This window comes from Hypomesus nipponensis, chromosome 11 (genome assembly GCF_054491055.1).
Source record: "Hypomesus nipponensis isolate SF chromosome 11, ASM5449105v1, whole genome shotgun sequence".
NCBI classification, from domain to species: Eukaryota; Metazoa; Chordata; class Actinopteri; order Osmeriformes; family Osmeridae; genus Hypomesus; species Hypomesus nipponensis.
This window is the reverse complement of record NC_140371.1, coordinates 14,922,624-14,935,840: the sequence shown is the minus strand read 5'-3', so window position 1 is coordinate 14,935,840 and position 13,217 is coordinate 14,922,624. Positions and strand designations below refer to the sequence as shown.

Below are 13,217 nucleotides of genomic sequence, written 5' to 3'. Positions count from 1 at the left end.
AAGTCCCACCTCAGGAAGGCTACCAGAAGATTCTTTAAAGAAAGAAAGATATCTTACCTGTGTCTTGTCTCTCCCCCTGCCTCCCTCTCTCTCATCCACTCCACTGCACTCCAAGCACCGGAGTCCTCTTTCAGCTCACGTCCATGGGGGTGGCCCACCATTGCACCTTCCATGCCTCATTGTCACTATTCCACTGATATCATTAAAACCTCAATTTCAGCACCCGGATAATATGAAGCGGCTCGTCTGAGAGCGTATCAAAATCATCAAGAAGGCACTTGCTATACATTCGTGTCTTCGAAAGCCTTCCAATGCTACTTAGAATACAAATGTTTGTCTGAAGAGAGAGAGAGAATGACTGTAGATCCAAGCCATATGTCTGTAGACTCTTGTAGACTTGACAATGACATCAAGTGGCATCATCAGTACCAGTGCCAGGCCATATAAAGAAATCAGTATGTACATTGTTGTAAGGGTCAGAGGTTTGGCGGTGGTGGATATGAGTCCAGGCTTATGGCTTATATTTCCCTCAAATACACATCAAATGTACCTGTTTTGTGGACAACAGTGAGATACCACTGTTGAATGTTACAGTGTCGAGGAGTTGCCCAGGTGTTTGTATTCAGTGTTGTCAGCGCAGCGAAGATGAGAGGAACCCCTTGAGGATGTTGTAGAACCAATGAAATTTGTAGACAGAATGAACAACAAAGGAATAAAGACCACCAGTGGTTAGAATTCAACTCGGGCAGATTTATTTTCTTGCCTCACCAGGTAAAAGCAATCAAAGAGGATTGTAAACCTGTGGAAAGTAGACTGTGCTGTTCAGCTGGTCCCAGGTACAGGCAAAAATCTGGTTGTTAACTGTGTGAAACGTTAGATGAGAGAGAGAAAGTTCCGGCAGTGTGAAGAGTGTCTGTTACATCATGGAGAGCAGTGTGAGGGGAGTGAACAGACTATACATTATGCATCTTCTCTTTCACTGTCAAGGAGGCCATTTCTAACTGCTGAACACAATATGGATGCCTTGATTACCAACAATGAGATTAAATCCCTGAAGCAGATGGTTTTCTAAATCATCATCGTATTCATGTCAGTGAACCACTCTGCTTTACTCCTGTCCTCAAATGGAAGCACTCATTCCGTATAAGCAGTTCCAATGGCAGTTTCAGTCCTCAAATGTCCCCAGTTATCTTTAACAAATGAATGAAATGATTTAAATCATCATGTCACAGTAACATATGTGTTAGAGTAAGGTTATTAGCTTTTTAAAGAGCAAAGTCATTAATTGTGTTGTGGAGAGTGTTATGCCAAGGACATTATGTACCTAGAAGGAATGAGTTCTGGTGGATTGTACTCATCATAGCATCATTCCCTATTCTCTAGAGCCCTCCTGTGGTAGTAGGGGGAACTGCACTGGTCAGGCTTTGTAAGTGAAGCGATGTCCACATGTATCCACACATATTTACAAACCAAACACACAAGCTCCTCTCCTCACACAATCACATTTCCTAAGTTGCTGACTTGAAAGACTTATACAGAATAGTAATGCAGCATTCTCTGAAGTCTATGGCTATGTTTAATGGATGTGCTTCTCTACAGTACATTCAGGTTAACAGATTGTTTGCACTCATACAAATGACGTAAGTTATATTGGCATCTGAATTCTTTCAAAAAGTTAATGACGAAATCAAGAATTACAAAATTGTAATAAGTAGAGGATTACATTTTAATATGAATGTTCTTCTGCAGAAACAAATCAAGAAATAGTATTAATTTGTTATGAAGTGGTTTGACTGGTATTGTGTTATTTAGGAAGCTATATAAAGCTATGTTAATCAGAGTTGAGTAATGAGAGGCATTTACAGAACCTCAAAACCGGTAAGAAGGGTACATAATAGGTTTGTATGTGTGTGTTATGTGCTATGGTTTAGTGTTAAACCTTTTTGTCCACATCTTGCATTACCTCTTGCCAAATAAAATAGGGCTCCCAAAAAGAATATTTTCTCTGAGTGACCACATGAGGTTATCACAGAGCTTCCCAATGATATAACTACAGAGGGTTATATTTTTGTGTTAATCTAAAACAGTAAAACATTCAAGATTTTGAAAAAAAAATTGCCGCCTCTCTTAGCAGATTGAAAAAAAGATGTAGACACAAACTGAAACAAAACACACATTCTGTACACACACTTACAGCCACTTGAATGGCAATACCTTCAGAGACACCTCAGACTGGCAAATTTGTATGTCAGGGATGTTAGAATCACAAGCTTTTCCAATGCAGAAAAATGGAAACATTCTCTCAGTGAACCTACATGTAAAGGTGTAGATGTGAGTCATGTCCTTTGAGTCTTGGAAGGACAGCTCCCCTTTGTCAAAGTCCAGCAGCACTCTGATTCTCTGGGGTGTCTTCTGCAGAGCGAGGGTCCTACCTTCTCCCGTAATTGTGCCGTTATCTTGTGTCAGAGCAAAAAGTCCATAATCGGGTCCTGCTTTTAACTCCCCTGTCCTGTTCACAGACTCTTCGCTCACTCCCAAAGTCCATATTGGGTTGTTCCCCACCTCCACCTCCCAGCTGTTCTTCCCTGAGCTGAACCCCTCAGAGCCCAGGACGGCAGCATACTCCGTGAACCTCTCTGGGTTGTCAGGGACCTGCTGCTTGGAGTCCAGTTGTCTCACACTGGTCAGATCGTCAGACAGAGAGAGAGAGAAGGCTGCAGTGTTGGGGTCCAGAATCACAGGAGCTGCAAAAACGAGGACAGGAGCAATCTACTCATCCGACATTCTACAGTATGCTTGTACACCTGTCATAAAATAATGCATTATGGCTGGATTGGGGTTGGACATTAGTTTTGTGTACCAAGAATAGTACACTATGACAACATCTGTAATCTTTATTTCAGTACTTACTGTGTTTGACCATCATCTGCATCTTCTCCCAGACTCTGAAGGTCAAGTTGCCCAGGTGCTTGGCCACATCTAAAAGTGTTCCTGAGACTAAGTGTGGAGCACCTGGCAGTATGACCTGGGTTCTGGAAGAATGTTCATTATCAGTTTTGTTTATTATTTAGATTACAAGAGAAATCTAAGAGAGTACGATTCTAAATGTACTTACTTTTTCTCTGTGACTTCGAACTTCTGAAATAACACAGTAAGTCACTAATTAGCTATTCATCCAATGACATGCCATAAAGTTAGAATGGAGTGTAGTAGATCACATCAAGAGTATTACATACCTGCAGAAATAAGACATCCTTTGTTCTAAGCTCCTCCTTTATGGCTTTGATTGTGTCTGAAAGTAATACTATCTCTTTATTTATTCCTTTAATCTTCTCGTTTATTTTCTCACTTTTCTGCTTCTCCTCCGTCTTTAGCGCTGAAATCCTGTCTTCTTCTTCCTGTTGTAAAAACTGGTGAAGCTTCTGGAACTCCATCTTGATCCGGCACTCTGTGGAATTCGCCTGCGTCTGTAATAACATAATGAATTGTTTGTATAATACTTGTAAATATTTAAAATGTATGAAAGCTCTAATGAAAATCATTGTGCCATGAAGATTTAATGTCTGTTGAATATAACCTCAGCAAACACACCTTAATGTGTCCTGCAGTTTTATCACAGGTTAGTTTGATTTTCTTTAAGTACTCTAACTTCTTCTCCATTGGTTTCAGAGCAGTCTGAATCTCCTCCTGCAATGACACATGGCAGAATTTTACAGTCCTAATCATTGTATCAGTTGTTAGAGTAAGGGAGCCAGAAAACCGTCTCAATCATATCTCAGCAGATCACTTCAGATTGTGAGGTCAACAGCTTGGCTAAAAATCTATTCTGCTACCTTTTAACTCAGGATGACTACCCAAGTTAAATGTACACAACATATAACCATGAAAAAACACAAATCTTAAGGCATGTACACCTTTAACAATGCTCCTTATACCCCCCCCCCCCCCCACCCCCCTAAAATGAGTCCCCTTTGTCCTGCTGCAAGGCATGTTGGGAAGTAAAAGCAGCATTGCTACACTATCTGGAGAGAGTGCGGCTGCATGACATAAGCAGTCTATAGATGGTGACAAGGAAGTAGAAATCCCCACCAGCCATATCTACAATCAACATTGACAAATCTGTCTTTTTATAATAAAAACTCCCCCAAAATCACATAGTTATCTTCAACTTTTTATTTATTTTTCTTACCCTGTGATCCTGGGCAGCCTCATCTACTGGAATACATGTGTGAGATCTGTGCTTTCTGGAGGTCTGACACACCAAGCAGATGGGTTCTTTATCCTTCAGACAGAAGAGCTTGAGTTTCTCATTGTGTAGACTGCAGAACACTTCAAATTCTGTTAAAACTATTGAGCCTTTCTCCTCCACTCTCTCACACAAGTGTTTTAGAGCCAGGTTACAGGGAGGTTCAGCCAGTGTAAACCTTTTCCTGCATACAGGACAATTTCGACACTCCTTTAACTTGTCTTTCCAGCAGTCTTGTAGACAAGTTTTACAGAAGCTGTGGCTGCATGTTAGTACCACAGGATTTTTATAAATCTCAAAGCACACAGGACAGATGAGATCCTCCTTGGGAAGATATGATCTGGAAGCCATTTTGATCCGTTTTCCCTCCTTTCTTGTGTATCAGTTCAACACAATGGTTTTGGAAAATTAATGTCGATCAAGTTTTCTTAGTTTGGTTCCAAGTGTGAAGAAGAAAGTCAAATACAGTTGATGATCACCCGAATAATAAATACTGTGTGCTGAGCTTGTCTCCAAAAGGTATGTGTGGGAGTGTTTCAAGGAAATGAAAAGTGGTTGGACAGGTATTCTGTGAGTGTGGATGTGTCCCATTAGTCAGAAAATGTCGCCTCAATTTGATCACCACTGATTTGATTCCTCAAAAACATAAATAAACATAAGCTCTTCCTGCAAATTGATAGTGCTTGCTGTCCCAATACGAGTGGAGGTGAGTGAAGTTACCTTCAAACTGTAAACAGAAACAACAACAAAGAATCAGAATACAGAATAAACATACTGTCCTGTAGCTGCAACCTTTGAGGAAATACTGTATCTTAAAGTTCAAAACCCACACCCTCAAACATAACCCAAACTTAAATGCAACAGGTGCCCTTGTTTTCGTGTAGAGATTAAAGATCGGGAGGAGTAGGATTACATTTTGTGACACACCCCTTCGGTGTTTAAGAGTTACTGTCTGTCAAATTATTTAATGTCTTTCCTAAGTGTTGCCCAGGTAACATAATGTAGGCCACTGTTGTAAATCTACTAAACTACCATTTGACAAAGGATCTGGCACTGAACAACGATAATGAAGATGAAATGAAGGACCAGTAACACTTTACAGGTTACAGTTTTAATACAAGTTAGTTTAAGATTGTGTTATTGCAATGACTATTTTATGTTTACACTCACAAACACACCCACTTGGATGACATCACTGTCAGAGACATGGCAGACATGTAAATCACAAGTTCAGACTTTCCTTGCTTATTAGGGACATCTAGAATTGACTAGTATGGCAACCTGGATTCTATATTTGGCAGATCTGTATGTCTAAGGTTTTGGCATCACCAGCTGCTCCAACGGAGAGGAATGGGAACACTCTCTCCGTGAACCTGTGTTTGAAGGTGTAGATGTGGGTCATGTCCTTGGAGTCGTGGAAGGACAGCTCGCCCTTGTCGAAGTCCAGCTGAACTCGGATCCTCTGGGGTCTCTTCTTTAGGGTGAGGGTTTGACCTTCAGCCTCTTTGTACTCCCCAGTCCTCTGGTGTATAGGCCAGATTCCATACTTAGGTTTGATGCATATCTCCCCCTTTCGGTCTACCGACTCTTGGGCAACTCCCATAGTCCACCGGGGATGGTCCCCTACCTCCACCTCCCAGCTGTGCTTCCCTGAGAGGAACCCCTCCGAGCCCAGAACATTATAGTACATCATAAACCTCTCTGGGTTGTTAGGGAGCTGCTGGCATCTGTCCTGCTGTCTCACTCTGGTCAGATCCTCAGACAGGGACAGCCAGGGGTTGGCTGTGTTGGGATCCAATATTATAGGAGCTGAAACCAAAGACAGAAGCAATGTACCTATAAGATAGTATATATTTCAAACACACAAGGTAGGAGGATCCTTGTATATATAACATATACATCTGCAACATCTGTATACATACTTTTTTTGATTGTTCCCTTCATCTTCTCCCAGACTCTCCATGTCAGGTTGCCCAAGTGTTTGGCTATGTCTATCAGCAGTCCAGAGTCCAGCTGTGGAACCTGCATTATGCACCGCGCTCTGGAAGCAAATATGTATGAATGAGACAACGTTGTAGATTGGATGAGTTAAGAACCAAAGAGAGAAGAGATATGAAAGGCTGCTCAGGGATTGATTTACCTTCTCTTGGAGGCTTTAACATTCTAAAGAAGAACACACAGTAAAAGAAGATTAATGAGCCGTGCAGTGTTGTGGATTTTGAATGAGTTCTTCAAATGCACACATGAAGCAATGCTTACCTGCAGAAAGGAGATGTCATCTGCTTTCAGGTCCTCCTTTATGGCTTGCATTTGGTCTGAAACTAATGCTATTTCCTTATTTATTCCCTCAATCTTCCCTTTCAGTTTTTTACTCTTTTCTTCCTTTTCTTTCCTTAGTGCTGTAATCCTGGCCTCTTCCTCATTTTGTAGAAACTGGTAAAGTTTCTTGAATTCCTGCTTGATCTGCCTTTCTGTGTTTTCTACCTGGATCTGTAAAAGAGGTGGAGGAACATATTTTGGCGCAAACTCTACAAAACAATATATATACAGTATATATATATATATATATATATATATATATATATATATATATATATATATATATATATATATATATATATATATACAGTATATATACTCCCCAAATGTTCAGTGATAAAACATTCTTTAATGATCTTTTAGCAATTACCATAATGTAATCTGATGTTTCATCACAGCTTTGCTTGCTTTTATTCAAGTCCTTCATCTTATTTTGTAAGGGCTCTAAGGCAGTCCGAAGTTCCTTCTGCAAACACAAAACGTCCATTACAGATGCACTGCAAACTATCAGTGTTCAGAAAAACATTATTATTAAAACCCGATTTTACAAAACGTCAAACATCTCAACTACATACTTGTTATTTCACTCGTAAATAAAATAACATTTTCAAAGATTTTCTAAAAACGTATTCCTCTTACCCTGTGATCCTCGGCAGCCTCATCTAATGGAATACAGACGTGAGATCTGTGTTTTCTGGAGGTCTGGCACACCACACAGATGGGTTCCTCATCTTCCAGGCAGAAGAGCTTGAGTCTCTCATGGTGCAAACTGCATAGCAACTCAGACCCTATTGAAGCATTCTCACTCCTATCCTTCACTAAATCACACTCTGCTGGAACCTTCCAGCTCCTCTCCTTCAAAAAATCCTCACAAATGTTTTTCAAAGCCCGATTACAGGGAGGTTCGTTCATTAGAAATATATTTCTACAAACAGGACAGTCCCGAAATGTCTTGTCTTTCCAGTATTCCTGCAGACATGTTTTACAGAAACTGTGGCTGCATGTGAGGATGACAGGATGGTCGAAGATATCAAAGCACACAGGACAAGTGAAATCCTCTTCTGGTAAAGAATGTCTGGATGCCATTTTCAACCAGTGTGTCCTTCTCTCGTACAAAATCCAAAACTACACTAAACTTTGCATGAACTGAGAAGGTCTATTGTGGAAGGTGTGTTTTCAGGTTTGACCACAGTTAAGTTTGATCCTACTGTTAGCTGATTACAGGTTCCTTGCGACAAACTTCATCTGAACCCAACCTATGGGTGGGGTTAACTGGAATTTAACACTTTCTAGGTTCCCATGTTGCCAGTTGCCTGCCAGATCGTACAATGCCTGGAGTGTGTTAAACATCTTAGCAAACCGATTCACATGATGTAGTAATCTGATGCCCTTTTGAACATGACGTAGCATGCAACCGCTGGCTGTTGTGTACCACCTGACTGAAATGTCAGCAGCTTGGAATGGAGCCAATTAGGACAGGTGAGCACTTGTCCCATTCCTGATAGTATGACTGAAAAGTCTTTCTTACAAAAGACTCAAATGTTCCTTGGCATTGTAGTTGTTACTGGGATTTACGGTTCTTAACATTGGTTGAAGCGGAACAGCATGCAACCAATAATAATAATCTTGGCAGATTACTTGATCAGTGTTCCCAAAGAGTATGTTTGAATGGACTTGAACAGCAGAGGTATTGATCAAATACAACCAGAAATGTGCTCTGTCCACTTTGCTATAAACTCAGTCTGCATGACCAAACAGACAGATATTCCACTAGTTGGAGCCATTCACCGTACAGGTTTTTTTTGTTGCAAGGTTTTCACAATCACAATAGTGGAATTTATCATTTTTGTTTATAAAATAAAAAATCCTCAAAAATTTAGTATGGCTTTATTGTTTTTTCTCACTCTCCTATTTATAGAGTTACTTGATCTCTTATCTATTAATCCTCTTACCACCAGCCTGGCTTCCATCAATGTTTACTAAGAGTGTGTATGTGTGAATGATTGTATGTGTGTGAGGCTGAGAGAGTGATTAAACTCATTTGTATTTAGTGCTGCACTGCTGCCAACCTGATTTTGAATGGCCTTCACCTCAAAGTCAAGCTTATTTGATTGCGTGTCAGAGCCAATGTCAGAACATCCGTTTCTGTCACAGAGAAATCAATACTTAGGAGAAATTCTCCTTCAACTTGTTCTATGGAATGTATTACTTTGTAGTACAATACAGCACAGATTAAACTAGACTGCAGAGACTGTATTTGACATTAAACAACCTGTGAAACCAACTACTGTTTGATTGTTTTTATTTTTAACAAATTAAAGTATAGTATCCCTTTCCGTGTATGACACATACATGAAAATCACATTTGAGCTCTGTATTATTTTATTCAGAGAAATTAGAAAATCACAACAACTGTTTTCCATGCATCTCATTGGGCACAATTATAATCGTTATTTTCAGTCATTGCTGGCCCAAGGGAGGTATTCTGACATGCAAGACTATAAAAAGGACAGCTAAAACCGAATGGGCTATAACCACTCAGTCAACGACATAGATGAGGACGAATGCTGATTGAAATGAGCCCTTGTAGCCTCTGCTGTAAGCTCTATATTTAAACTTTATGTAACATTCTCACCAGACAATGTCCTTACATGTTGGGATGTATAAAATAGTATACACAAAAGTTGTTTCTGCAAGTACAGAAAAACAAAGGGTGTCTTTATTACCCTGTCTCTGTCTATTTCTCTCTGTCATACACACACTCTTTAACTCTGTTTCTCTCTCTCTCTATCGCATTTCCAACACTCAATACCTTTGCTTCCCACCAGTGATTTATCACTGAATGGAAAGATGGCTGTTTCGGTTCTATCCCCTGTCCATGTCACACGAGCAGTGACTCACAGAAATCCAAGCAGGCAGTAAAGAAGACACTATTGCCCCATGCTTTAAAAAACATGGTTCCTTATGGTTACAGTAAATAGGCTGCATAGAGTATAGTGTTGTTCTTTACACATTTCTATAAGGAGTTGTACCAAAGCCTAATTTCGCCTGCTTTGGTAAAATATTCTTTGTATGGTTTGGAGGTACTTCACTAATGAGAATGTCAAATGTGACATTGTAAAGTCTTTGGTCTTGGCACATGTTGATATTATGCAACCCCTATTATATTACCTCGAGAGCAGCTGTTGACACTGCTAGGCCAGATTCAAGTAACTTTGACTCTCGAGGCTCTGACCTCGCCCCAAACAAACTTCCTTTATTTCAAGTCTCTGAATTTGGTTTAATTACTGAGAACTTAGAACTGATAATACATCAGTAAAGTATATTTATTTGAGTTCAACAGTATATATGGAGTGAAACAAATGGACTGCTGGTTTATACAGCGCTGCGTGTTTACACCGTCAATAACACTAACGTGTACATTGTGAACACTATTCTTCAAAAGAATACTGCTCCGTCAGATTCATGAACAGATTACTTTTAGCCCAGGGTTATGTTTTACAGGGTCTGAGCTGGCTGTTGGAATGGTGTTGAGCAGTTTATAAAGTGGACTAAAGGGGGGGTGCCTGACTGTAAACACAGGGCTGTGTTCCCATGCGCCCTTACACACGCTGGCGGGATTCAAGGTCAACGGGCAAGACAAATGATCCCTGGCATTTTCAATGTGGACCTGCAATAGCCTTGTTTTCAGGCTAGCCAGGGTGTGAACATGACAAAACATCACATACTGGACACAAGCCAGAAGACAAGTCACTAGTCAATAGACAATCCTCTGAAACTAAAGATAGTTCCTTTTTAGGATAGCTGGAAAGACACACGTTTTCACCTCCAAAACCATCACAGTCATTGAGTTCAGGGCACAGACGCTTGTTGTAGGGTTTACTGGAGAATAGTCAATGATTGGCTTTATTTCCCATTCAGCTGTGTCCCCAGCTGGATGTCTGCAGTGTGACTGCCGTCAGAGGATTGGGGCTGTGCTGGTGGGACCATCTGGCTTGTTGTGTTGCATCAAATGGACCACATACGCTGAGTCAATGTGAACATCTGTGAATTGCATGGAACTGTAGCCAAACGGCACTGTACCATAGTAGAAACTCTACCCTGCTCCTATGCAAGTCAGTTTATATCTCATGCATGCACCAATTCTCCCTGAGAATAAGAATATCAATGATGACAAATAATATTGTTATAATGTTATTTTCCAATTAAGGATTAAGACTAACACTATGTTAGATGTGAATGTGGTTGCTACATTTCTGATTTGTTTTTAGCCACAGAATGGATGAAACTGTATGCAAATAATGAAACTTCAAATGAAAAAGTACCTTCTCTTTCTTGAAATATTTGGTTTCATGTAGTCTTCTGAGATGTGCACTGAGGAGAACACAGAATCAAATATTGCCTGTATCTGAAACAAATGAGTTTGGACAAATATTAGGATTGCGAATCTTTTAAAGTGTTATAAATCAATGCATTTGTTTTACATTTTTTGTCAGTGTGAGTTCATTGGGAGAGAATTTTATATTTATGTTGCTTTTAAAGTGACACTCCTTTCCATTTAAATCAGGGATGCAAGTTCAGGGATTTTTTTTCAATGCAAGATGTGTTTGAAACCAGACCCTGACAGCTATTAGAACAAAAAGCTGCAGAGGTAACAGCCGTCTCAATCATCAGTCACCAACCTTGACACAACAAAATCAAGTCATCCACAAGGTATACAGTAAGATGTGATGTCCTGGTTATCACTGACCGTGCAGTAAAGACTGATTACTCTAAACTGCCACAGCCCCGCTGGTTTTGTCCTGATGTTCTGTAGACCAGAGAATCAACATCATGTTAGTTTCTCCCAGATTTGAAGCTGCAATCATCCCCTCGTGACTTCTGAACATGTACATTGAGATGATGAGATGAAATGTTCCCCATTGGACTGAAAATAAAGTATACAACCAATCCAAGCGGTTCAATTGCTTTTTGGTTGCTGACAGTAACTTTTTGCAAACATCTCATGTAACTGGACATAGCTGCCATAACAAATGAACACACACAGGAGATACTCTTCACAGAACAATTTCTTAGTCGGGCCTTGAGCCCAAGATAGACCCTAACTGAAACCCAAACCATATGTGGCGTGTGTGCAGTGTACAGTAAACCACAATACCTCTCTCTGCTTATAATGAGATCCATACTGAATTGATTTTTTGGCATGAAGGACAATGACATTAAAAAGCATCTCTACTGTTGACATTACAAAAATGCCGCACACTCAAGTACGGTAGTCTAGTACATCCCGTGGTAAGTGTGCCATTCGGTTCTGAAAGTAGTTTTATTCTGCAGATTTACACCTCTTTACAAACCAAACTGAGTCTTTTATTATGGAAAGCATTGTTGACTATTAAATCCACTTTAGCATTCTTTCAGTCTAAATATTTTGACATTGGGACCTAGATCTAGCCTCAAGTCTGGGGTCCTAGTTACCGTACAAGGAATGTGTCAGTCCTTGCCCAGAAGAAAGAGTAGGGAGCGGAGCGTCTTCTCTGCATGTTTAGTCACTTTGGTCAAATGCCAACTTGTATAAACTCTAGGACTGGGTTACAGGCTGGGAAAGATCCAGAAGGAATTATTTTTATTTTTGAAAGAGGACATTTTTTGTGTGATAAAAATGTGATAAAAATTATTTTGAGAATATAAAGTAATTCTTGTCCCCAAAAGTAAGTAGCTCCAACCACTTGCGGTCTGCTCCAGTTCAACATATATATGTGTCTTCTTTCAGACCTATCAACCCTATCCACCATCTTTTGTGGAGATGTGAATGGGAAATAAATAATGCCTGATCATCCCTCCTTCATAATCTCATATCTGGGAAGAAAAGAAAGTGATTGGTTCCTCTCAATGAATAACTCAACAGTCCAGTTCATTATCCCTATCCATATTCCAGTGATGGTCCTCCATGCTTCCATTTTTTTGTACTGACACAGATGGAATATAAACTGCGATAATCAAGTTATTTAGACCCTGGGTAGTACAAAAAACTTCTTTGGATGAGTGAGAATTTGAAAGGGAGGGTTGTGCTGACACAAATACATGACGGTACTCTAAGAATCATACAATTTGATCATGGAAAATCATCATTCATAAAGTGTGTATTCATTTAAAAAACAGACCAAAGGTTTAAAAGTCTTCATCGATTGCACTAAGGAATACTTTGTAGCTTTAGCCCAGGACAATCCTACAATCATAAAAACCTGGTAACAGCATGAGCTTGCGATTGTTTCTGCCAGCAAACATAGTCTACAGTCTCTATGTATATGATTACATATATAATTGCTGAATTACGATCAAATGACCTGTCACAGAATTTGTCAAACCAAACTTTTCACCTTCTCTTCACCTCATAATTTGGCTGGAGGAGCGGGCTGTTATTTGACTGTCTCCCCTCTGTTGAGGATCACATGATGCACTTGTGTTTCTTTGTAATGTTTTGCACATGGCCACGGGACTGGGATCCAAGCTCTTGGCTGAATGGTCTTTTTGTTTCCCCGTGGACACTCCAGGAGAGAACAGGCGTACGACGACCTCAAACGAAGCTGTCAAGATGTCCCAGGGAGGCCCCATGCCAACTCAGCCAACCAGGCTAGGCAGCTGCTGCCAGGGC

The 13,217-nt window shown here is 40.2% G+C and overlaps 2 protein-coding genes across 2 annotated transcripts; both read right to left on the bottom strand.

The window, feature by feature from the left end:
• Positions 1-1,391: 1,391 nt before the first annotated feature.
• LOC146268298 (E3 ubiquitin-protein ligase TRIM35-like) lies at positions 1,392-4,709 on the bottom strand. Its single transcript, XM_084709058.1, has 6 exons — positions 4,190-4,709; positions 3,592-3,687; positions 3,237-3,467; positions 3,116-3,138; positions 2,911-3,032; positions 1,392-2,744 (listed from the first exon to the last, which is right to left on the bottom strand). Exons 1-6 carry the CDS (start codon positions 4,595-4,597, stop codon positions 2,191-2,193), a joined length of 1,434 nt encoding a protein of 477 aa, XP_084565184.1. The 5' UTR covers positions 4,598-4,709; the 3' UTR covers positions 1,392-2,190.
• A 645-nt stretch (positions 4,710-5,354) lies between these two features.
• Positions 5,355-7,773, bottom strand: LOC146268297 (zinc-binding protein A33-like). Its single transcript, XM_084709047.1, has 6 exons — positions 7,205-7,773; positions 6,936-7,031; positions 6,506-6,736; positions 6,387-6,409; positions 6,169-6,287; positions 5,355-6,055 (listed from the first exon to the last, which is right to left on the bottom strand). Exons 1-6 carry the CDS (start codon positions 7,649-7,651, stop codon positions 5,535-5,537), a joined length of 1,437 nt encoding a protein of 478 aa, XP_084565173.1. The 5' UTR covers positions 7,652-7,773; the 3' UTR covers positions 5,355-5,534.
• Between the last annotated feature and the right edge of the window lie 5,444 nt (positions 7,774-13,217).